Raw genomic sequence first — 9822 nt, 5'->3', positions numbered from 1 at the left:
ACTTCTAACATAAACAGGCAAAGACACCCAGAAATGTTTTTCCACCCCAGGCAGCCGGTCCCAATCATCATCAATTCTTATGATGTCACATACATGGCGAGTCCACAACGTCTTAAAATTGTAATATTACCTCTACATTTTAAGTGTTGAACATGGCATTCATTAGTAAAGATGTCACTAACATGTAGTCTTAGTTTATTATGTGAATAATTGTTTCTCTGGCCCCAGATTGAAGATCTGAAGCTGAAGGTGGTGGATCTGGCAGGAGTGAAGAAGCCCGCCCTGAAGAAGGTGCGTATGTCCGCCGACGCCATGCTGAAGGCTCTGCTGGGCTCCAAACATAYGGTCAACTTGGACCTGAGGGCCAACCTGAAGCAGGTCAAGAAKGAGACCAAAGAGGAGGTGAGGCTCAAAGGTCTAACAAAGACAAYTGGCGWCAGGTTTTCACTGTTTTGCACCTTCAGCTTTTACAAAACAGCTGTGACTACTAATAGACTTTGCTTTAACGATTAGCTACGTGTTGCACTTTATGTACTATCCTCTTTATTTCAACTAATAACAAATCAAGAGTAATAATCATACCGTTTTTTTAAAGTAGTACAGGACATATTTTACAGTAAACAACACAAGACTTTTCCAGCCAAGAAACTGTAAAGAATTCAATGGAGATTTTTTTCATTTCASAGAAATCTGTTGAGTTCTACTTGTTTCAAGCCCTACATGTGTTTTGTCAGTTTTGTGTATTAACAATTCTTGTTGTTTGATTCAGCCAACAGAAGCGATCGGCGACTGGYGTAAGAACATTGAGGACAAGGCTGACAGGAAGAAGATGTTTGAGTCTTYCTAAAACTCTTCGGGACTCTGGCGGATGATAGCAAGGAGACAGGTCTGACTGACTGAGTGCATCTCTGTGTCCCCTGGAGGCGTTCAGGGCCCAAGGCGGGGCACTCTGTCTTGCTTTTCTAATTGTCACTGAGCACACTATACTCCTGTGAGAGTATAACTGTTGGCTGAGAAACATCACATCAGAATGTACCAGTTTTCATGAAAGCAGTAGAAATAAATGTTTTGAAATATGAGTTGTTTGTTGCTGCTTTTATTTRCTTGATAGATTACATCATTCAAACTGATACAGTGATGATTATTGAAGAATAACAGAATGTATTATTTACTCTGATCATTTCTAGTAAAAGGTAAATTAAATGAACTGTAACCATATTACCAATCCTAACAAGCCTCTTTTGGAACCCAAAACTGTTGAATAATGGGGGTTCTCTCACTGTGTCAGTACAACACGCCTTTGCCTCTGTGGACTGAAGGGATCTTTGTGGTTTGGGAAGATGCTTTTGTTCAGACTGGGCAGCACTGAGGAAACACCACAGATACTTTTAAGTGTTATGGAACGTGAGAGGCACACGGCGAGGTTTAGTTAGGAACACGAGACCTGAAGGCTCCCAAAGGCCAAGTTTCAGGTTTCTGCATCACAATATTGGGTTGCAAAAAGGGCATCATACAGGTTAGGGAAATCTAAATTGACAGATTAGAATTGGGACCTGAATGTGGTGGAGGTAGAAGCACTGGGACACAGCATGGACTACTCACTAACACTGATGTTGGCTTGTCTTCTACAGCCACCAGACAAACGAGTAATTAACCTGTTAGCTAGTTTACTCTGCTCACTTACATAGAAGCAACARTTCACTCTTCTTATATCTGAAGGTTTCTCTGTGAGTAAAGTCTAATTATCCATTGACAGTAAACTTGGTGGAAGGAGCCGTGACCTCAGTAGGAAGACGGGGGCATCTTACAGTGGGGCTGGGCAGGGTGTATTTCAGGAGCTCGCATGGCCATTGGTCTGACTTTGAAATTCATTTCCATAAAGAGGTTCTCAGCATTCTGCTGAGGCATCTCAGGCCACCATATATACGTATTTCATTTTTCTCTGTCCGTGGCTTTGGCAGTGTCCGCTTTTCTTCCAACAAGTGTGTCTTGTCCTCCTTCCCTCTCTCTCAATAGGTGAGAACTCTTCCATTTTTTTTTTTTACTTTCTCCAGACATTTTGAGAGCAGCATCCTTTACTTTAATCGGGAAGCCAGAAAATGTGAAGCAGAGTCATGTCTTTAGGTGACATCATTTCAGGCTGCTTTACCTTTGACCAATTCTGACTCCCTAAACTCTCGCTCGCCGTGCTTGTAGGACACATGCAGCTTTCTTCAGACTTCATCTTTTACCTTCATTTGTTTTATAATCAGTTTGCAGCTCAGCTTGATGAAATGTGTGCCTGAAACGTTTTATACCTGTTCTGCTTGTATTTCTTTTAAATTATGTCTGTCTATCAGAACAGTTTTCTTTATTTATTTTTTTTCAAAAGATAATGTTTTGATTATATAAGCCCTTCGCTAAAACAAGGCTGTGGTTTTTGGAAATAGTCAGTAAAATTGTCAAAGTTCATCAACGTGTGTGTTTTTCTCACACGTTTTTCTTCAGCCCTGTTAGTTGACATTGAGGAAATTCTGATTAATTTAGCAGATTGATTTTTGTCTTTCCTGCTTTTAGATTCAAATGTAAAACTTCAGATTCTGTTCACTTAATGTTCCTAAAAATAATACATTTCGTGTTGAATACTTCAGCTAAATTTGAAATAAAATGCACTTCTACCCATTTAAAAAAAATAACAAGAATAATAGTAATAAACATTTGGATAGTTCTTTTCACTTAAAACATTTTTCTCAACATGCTGATAGAAAAATGTACTGCAACCTCATTAAATCAGTAAAACGTCTCATTTTCATCGTCATGGACATTCCATTAATTGGACGTAAAAGCGRCACATTGGACCCTGGCCGACTGGCATTGCTGTACAGAATGATTTCACATGATCGGATGGTGAAAAAGAAGTGACACCCTAGCTGGACCTTCCCAGTTTAGTTCCGTCTATGTTGCTGTTTCTCAGCTGCGGCCTCAGATCGCGTTACGTTACAAATTCTGCTGTGCATCAGTGTCCGTCATGCTGATCTCAGACAGCTGATGTGCTCGGCTCCAACAGCATAGATCAAACACACTCATAAATTTCCTGTATTTCATGTGTGTTTTGATGCAGATTGTGAACTACAAACGCCATCAAGATGTCTGAGTAAGTCAAAAAGTTTTCTCTGATGACTGTTTTCAGTTTGCAGTCAAAAAGTTAAACTGATCATATGTTTCACAGTGTTAGTGTTGTGTTTTTCTTTGTTGTTTTTTTTAGAAAATGAATTTTGAAAAGTTTCAGTTTTTCCTCAACAGTGACATTGAAACTATGACAAATCTGTCCAAACAGGAAAAAGATGACATCCAGCCGTCGGCACCACCTAAAGGTATCAAACATACACACACATACACACGCACACACACACACACACACACACACCCACACACGTGTGCGTACACGCAATCTCACAAGCCTGCTGTTAAAGTAGTTTGGAAATCTACAACTTGTATACAGTTAATTAATAAAGGCAAAATAATGATCCATATAACACTAGTCTACTGTATCCCATATTTCAATTTACATCTCTAGATAAATTAGGATGGCAGAAGAAATAAAACTAAATTGTGTGCTTGGTGTTGTTTCCTTCTACAGAGCCTGGTTTTGCAGGTTGCTCAGACTTGGCTGGAGACGGAAAAGAAGGAGAGAGAAGAGGCAAAAGTGGCCTACATGGCTGAGAACTGTCCTCCTCCAGACACGAGTGGAGATCAGGCTACGCTCATGGTGAGACACCGGTCACAAACATAAACTAATTTGAATGAAGATATTTCCAGAAGTAAGATTCCCATAGGTCTGAAATATGGGTAGGAAGTAAGTCCAGCCMTTGAAGAATAAAAAAGGGCAACATTTGCTGAAGGTAAAGAACTGAGAGAAGAACAAAGGTAGAAGATGTACCTCTGTGAAGATGTACCACAAAGGTTTCTTGATTGTTCATGTTTAAGTAAGTTCAGATTCCCACCTCTGAACAACAAAAGCCCAGAGGTAATGGACTTAGAGTTTCCATAAGTAGATGTAACTATGAGTCATTGCAACATGTTGGTGGAATGAAAGAACACAGATATACAATTTTTACAACAAAATCTTTGCCAGCCCATTTCTTTTTAGTTTTTCCGTTTTTTCATCTATATTCACTAACAAATCAGAATTTGACAGATGAACACAATCAATTATCCTGGTTACATGTTRTACAAGCATGCTGAATTTATAATATGGCTCCATTTAAGACAGAGAACCACATAAAATATGGTACTTATTGAAAGTATTACAGTGCTTATGAAAGTTGTAGGATTAGTTAGAACCTTTTAACACAAACACAAGCTAAAGAAGTGGTTGTAATGTTGTAGACATCAWTACAAGTAAGCAGGTCCACACTCTAACATGAGCTCAGCCGCGGAGCTTCCTTCATTACAGGAGATTKTATTTTTCGTTAGATTTAACATAAAACAGACCAGGTACTTAACACTTCTCAGGTTTAAGTGAACGTCACTGTTATTATATTATATGTTATTCTGATTTTGCGTCAACAGGAGCTCTGCAAGAAGATCCATGCTGCCATAGACAAGATAGATGAGGATAGGTACGACATTGAGGCCAAAGTCCAAAAGGCAGACAAAGAGGTGGGTGGGTCACATGTGACCACAAATACACAACAAAAGTCTAAAGWAAAGAAAAATCAAGTGTCATTTTGACTTGATTGATTGTAGATTGAAGACCTAAAAATCAAAGTGGTGGACCTGGTTGGAGTGAAGAAGCCCGCCCTGAAGAAGGTGCGTATGTCTGCCGACGCCATGCTGAAGGCCCTGCTGGGCTCCAAACACACGGTCAACATGGACCTGAGGGCCAACCTGAAGCAGGTCAAGAAGGAGGTCAAAGAGGAGGTGAGACAGACGCAAGTTTTTATCAAAATTTCTCTCTGTGTAAAACACAAAAAACTATTATCACAGTTCTTATGTCTGTGATGGTTTTGTAGACATGTATATTGCAATTAGAAAAAGATGTTTCTGTGCTCCACAGCCAGCAGAAGCAGTGGGTGACTGGCGTAAGAACATCGAGGACAAGGCCGACAGGAAGAAGATGTTCGAGTCCTCCTAATTGTTCGTTGCTGCTCGTCTTTCTGTTTACATGTACTCCACGTGTCTTATGTGCCGGTCGAAGCCAGYGACTAATGTTCATCTCACAGCTGAGAGCTAGCGTGACTCSGGGGGAGTCTTTCTGCAAGACATGTAATGTGTCAGTGACTGAGAGGGAGATTTTGCACTTTTGTTGTAGTCTGGAGGGAGGGAAGGGAGGAGAGTGGAGGTTCAGGTTCACCACAGWWWWCTGTGGTGAACCTGTGTGTCTTTGGTTCCATACACACAGGAAAACACACAAAATCAAACACTTCATGTAATAAAATCAAATGTGGAAGAAGACACATGGTATGTTTGGTCTTTTTTTAAATGTCACAATTATTTTATTTTTACTTTGAAATACCATGAAGAGGGGCAGTCCTGAATGTTTCTGCATGGAGCTGCATGTTCTCCCCATGCATGCCTTGGTTTACTGCAGTCACTCTGGCTTCATCCCAGTCTAAAAAGATGCAGCTTGCCCTGGTTGTCTTCGTGTTGTCATTTTGTTGTTCTGGTGACCTGTCCAGGGTGGACCAGGCCTCTCATCCAATCACCTCTGGAGAAAGGCTCCAGCCTCCCTGATCCAGCAGGTACAGACCAAAGGAGGAGGAATGGAGAAGTGAAGTAGCAATGACTAAAAACAGACCTACTACAGGACTGTCCTGCTYTRCTGGAAATTAAATAAATACCTCAACTAGTTACCCACATAAATTCAGTCAAGTTAAGGTTAATCTAAGCCCATGAAGTTTACATCTGTGATATGTTTTGATGTAAAATAAGAAAAACTGTCCAGTAAGTGTCAGTTTAAAAATGGACGACCTTCTTCAGCTGAATATAAAGGAGGYATGATATGTATTAAATAATTCAACAGCCAAAGCTTTATTATGAAATCAAACTATTAAAGCTTATTTGGGTTTGAAATCCAGTTCCAGTCTGCTTTCCAGTAATGCTYCACATCACCGGTGTCCAGATTTACACAATGCCCTGCAGCTCTTTTGTATTAATATGAAAGTCTCAAAAGTGCATTTAGAGCAGCCAACCTTCTCTCAATGTAGTTATATAATCCTATTTTAATGCCATTAAAAAATACTTTATGTGTAAAAACATTAGGAAATGATCATCATTTCCATTTTACAATAACCTCTTTTAACACCTTAATTCAGTCAGTTATGACAGGTTCGGATGGATTCATAATATAAATATTTTCATATTTAACTGCCGGTATTTTTACATTAAAATAAAGTACTGTCGGTTGTATCATTATTATTATTATTATTATTACTAATGTTTGTTTTATATTTTAAGGACTTTGTGACATAACTCGATGCTCCTGTCTGAGACAATAAAGGATATTTCTATTGTAAATAATTTCAGGAGTGTAGAAATAAGTTTTCAATACGTTTTCTGCGTTTATGGGCAAAGTTGTAGTTTGTTATCAGTCTTTTGTTGTTTGTTTTTGGTGTAACCTTAAATCGAGATAAAACAGGGTGTGTAACGTATTATAATACAGMTTCAGGATACTGGAACCAGCCAACCAATACAAAAAAAAGAAAAGAAAACAAACTTCCACCCCCCCCAAAAAAAGATATTTATAAGGAGATGAAAATGATTTTTCCTTTTGTCTTTACCTAATCACCTCACCTGACATTCTTTAAAGTTTTACATTTTCTCAGTTTGATTTGTTTTAATTCCCTCATATTTCCGGACATGCTCCCACTCCTTGTATGGTGCTCTGGGCTCAGCCTCCAACTTGCCAGAGGCCTCAGAGCCTCCAGGGCTCTAATGTTTCCTCAGAMGCTAACTTTATCCTTGTAGCCTTTGGAGGAATGTCACAGAGATGCCTCTGAGTTATATTTGGAAACTGTCATTTTGCAGAGACTCGTTTAAGAAAATAATAAAAGTAAGGTTTTGTTTTCCAGTCTGGCAACTGTTTTTAAAATTAGCGAACTTCAGGGTTTTAAAAAGAAAATTCAAGTTTAGACAATGTTATTAGCTGGGAAAAAAACAGTTGAACACAACGTGATCAACATCTTTCTTGTACACCTTGGGCCCATACTCAGTAGCAGCAGCAGTTCAGTCTGTGGGAGCAAGAAGAGCACAGCCACTTTACAATCCTTCAGATTCTAATCTGAGAACTATGATGTTCAGCAGAATCTGATGCTTACATCACAGTGGGGAGGATGGCCGCAAACTGTGCTTATGTAAAACGCATTAAATGCATTCAAAATTCCCAGCATGAGGACGGCAGCACAAAGCTCAACAAGATATTGCTGAGTACAGGAGAAATGCCCCACACACTCAGCATACCGCTCAGGTATGACACACATCAAACATTTAGTTCAAGAGTTCCAGCTGAACACACGACCCCATGATCAAGCTGGGTTAATTAAAGACCCTGACAGAAGCCTAAGAGAAGTTTGTTTTTTTTCTGACTGTCTGTCCGCCCCCCCTGACGTCCTCCATGTCAGAATACCTCACACTCCCTGAGAGCTGCAAATCACACACATCAAAGCAAAGTTTATCTACAGATGAGCGGACATTTAAATGTTAGGGAACTCTCCTGGATGTGGTTATTATTGACTCCATTCTCACACAACAGCAATATACATTTTAGTCATGTTGTAATTTAAAAAACAAAAAATAGCACACTCACTTTTTTTTTTATAAATAATGACAAACATTTCAGACCACTTTAATAACTTGAGCTAGGTAAAATATGTTGTACTTGATTCTATGAAAAGAGCAAGTTTGTKGTTGCTAAGGCAACAGAAAAAGCCAATTTTTCCAAGGCACCATTAGCATACTTCACTGGTTGATGAAAGAACCTTAGGATAACAAGATGACAAAAGAGCTTCTCACAGAGTCGTGTTTGTACAGATCCTAGCTATTTTTTTTATGAATTCATAGTCGGTTCATTCAAAAAAACACATGAAACACACATGCCATTTTCTTTGAATAAATGAAAAGGAAGCTGAATGTTTTTCAGCGGAATTCTAATAATATTTTGGTGGCATGATGCAGGTTTTCAGTGCATCTTAATTGTTATTAATGAGATCTGGTGCTTCCTTAAAAATCAACCTCACTCAACCAGCAACACCTCTGGCTTTCCCCTCTTCATCTTCAAAGCTTTCTGAATTTTATCCTCACTAATCTTTCCCACTTCCTGTCCACAGTTTCTACGACCTGTGCTCTTCTATTCTCTTTATTCATTAGCTCCTCAGAGCATTCCTTTCATCTTCCTACTGCAGTCCCCTCACTAGTTAGATCGCTATTACTGTTTCTATCTTTAACAAACAACCTGCTGCACAGACTGATTCCTCTGTCTTGCTAATAGATAGAAGTTTTTCTCTCCTTCTTAAAGGAGAGAAGGACTTAATGAAGGAGTATGCTGCAGAATGCATCACGGTGTTCTGCCATGTGTGTGCTGTTTTTCAACACTGCAGAAAACACAGTAATCATAGCAGAGACTATCGATTATTATGAGTTCAGAAGTTTGGGACAGGAGGAAAAAATKACCTATGACCTGGAAAATCTTGTTTTATTTTCCATGGTGTCAGAAAATCAGAATGTAAGAGGTCGGTGAGACATTCACCTGCTGCATCGGACCAGAACCGAGCAGGCAGTGTTTATTGTTTCAGTACATACATCCTCTCGGCCTCAGCTCCTCAAAACTATCCATCCTGTTTTCTGAACCAAAGACCGGCTTCTGGAAGCTGTTTTACACATAATTAAACGCACCCACAAAATTCACAAAATCACACAATAGTTTAGCGTGAATAGTTTGCTATGGGGATTGTGACCAGAAGAGGAGGACAACATGAGGCTGAGAACTAAATGATGGGATTTTCATCATTCAGCTGTGACAATGAGAAGTGATGTTAGTGGTTCGGTTCAATCATGCCGAGCCCTGTCCAGCCTCTTGTGCAATTCATTATAAGCATCCTGTTTTGCCTGTGCTGCCTCCCTCTTCGCCCTATGTTGCATCTCCCTGTATTGTTGTGTACTCCTGGGGCAACATAGGAGTATGTTAGAAGTTCGGTTTGAATCCGCACTCTGCTCTGCCTTGTCCTTGGCCTGGCCTGCTGGTGGTGGTCCGATGGCCTGGTAGCCCTGGTGCATGGCAGCTTTGCTTCTGTCAGTCTGCCTCAGGGCAGCTATGGTTAAAATTCAGTTTCTTGCCACATCAAAGGGTGAATTTGTGGTTGAATGATTTAAYGTAGTGTGATGCACTTTGGGGTCCTCTGGACCTGWTAAAACACTACACAAGTGCTATTTGCCATTTACTCTCTTCAGTCCTCTCACTAAATTCTTCTTATGGTTARCTTCTTTCAATTTATCATTCCACCACCAGATTTCCTTATTATTTGTTCCTTATCCAAATAACACACCAAGTCCCTTCCTACATGTCTTTCTAATCCCTGCTGCCCAATCACCTGAAAACTCTGTCATACCACCCAGAGATCTTATTGTYCCATTTCTGAACTCCTCTCAACATCCATTCTTCCACCATTTGGTTCTCTTCTCTGCCTTTACTTTTTTCATCTTCTTCGTCYTACAGTCACCCAACACACTACTATGAACTYGTTCTTTAACAGGTTTGATGAGTAGCCTCTGATAGTCTGCCTCATAACTCAGTACAGAGTCAGAACTTTATGGACTGGTGCCAGTGGAACCACAATCTGATCAGTG

The 9822-nt window shown here is 39.8% G+C and overlaps 2 protein-coding genes across 2 annotated transcripts; both read left to right on the top strand.

The window, feature by feature from the left end:
- Positions 1-92: 92 nt before the first annotated feature.
- On the top strand, positions 93-847 carry LOC103465678 (troponin I, fast skeletal muscle-like). The gene is made up of 3 exons (XM_017305138.1): positions 93-120; positions 229-480; positions 770-847. Exons 1-3 carry the CDS (start codon positions 94-96, stop codon positions 845-847), a joined length of 357 nt encoding a protein of 118 aa, XP_017160627.1. The 5' UTR covers position 93.
- A 1091-nt stretch (positions 848-1938) lies between these two features.
- On the top strand, positions 1939-5438 carry LOC103465645 (troponin I, fast skeletal muscle-like). Its single transcript, XM_008410664.1, has 7 exons — positions 1939-2016; positions 3101-3133; positions 3317-3353; positions 3620-3748; positions 4552-4641; positions 4729-4902; positions 5039-5438. Exons 2-7 carry the CDS (start codon positions 3126-3128, stop codon positions 5114-5116), a joined length of 516 nt encoding a protein of 171 aa, XP_008408886.1. The 5' UTR covers positions 1939-2016; positions 3101-3125; the 3' UTR covers positions 5117-5438.
- The last annotated feature ends 4384 nt before the right edge of the window (positions 5439-9822 follow it).

The sequence above is a fragment of the Poecilia reticulata genome, linkage group LG6 (genome assembly GCF_000633615.1).
Source record: "Poecilia reticulata strain Guanapo linkage group LG6, Guppy_female_1.0+MT, whole genome shotgun sequence".
Taxonomy (NCBI): Eukaryota; Metazoa; Chordata; class Actinopteri; order Cyprinodontiformes; family Poeciliidae; genus Poecilia; species Poecilia reticulata.
Note: the sequence above shows the minus strand (reverse complement) of the source record. Positions and strands in the feature narration are given on the sequence as shown.

Coding starts and splice junctions, on each gene's coding strand:
- LOC103465645 (XM_008410664.1), top strand. Junction 3,749..4,551: donor GAGATCAGGCTACGCTCATG/GTGAGACACCGG, acceptor TTGCGTCAACAG/GAGCTCTGCAAGAAGATCCA. Junction 4,642..4,728: donor TCCAAAAGGCAGACAAAGAG/GTGGGTGGGTCA, acceptor GATTGATTGTAG/ATTGAAGACCTAAAAATCAA.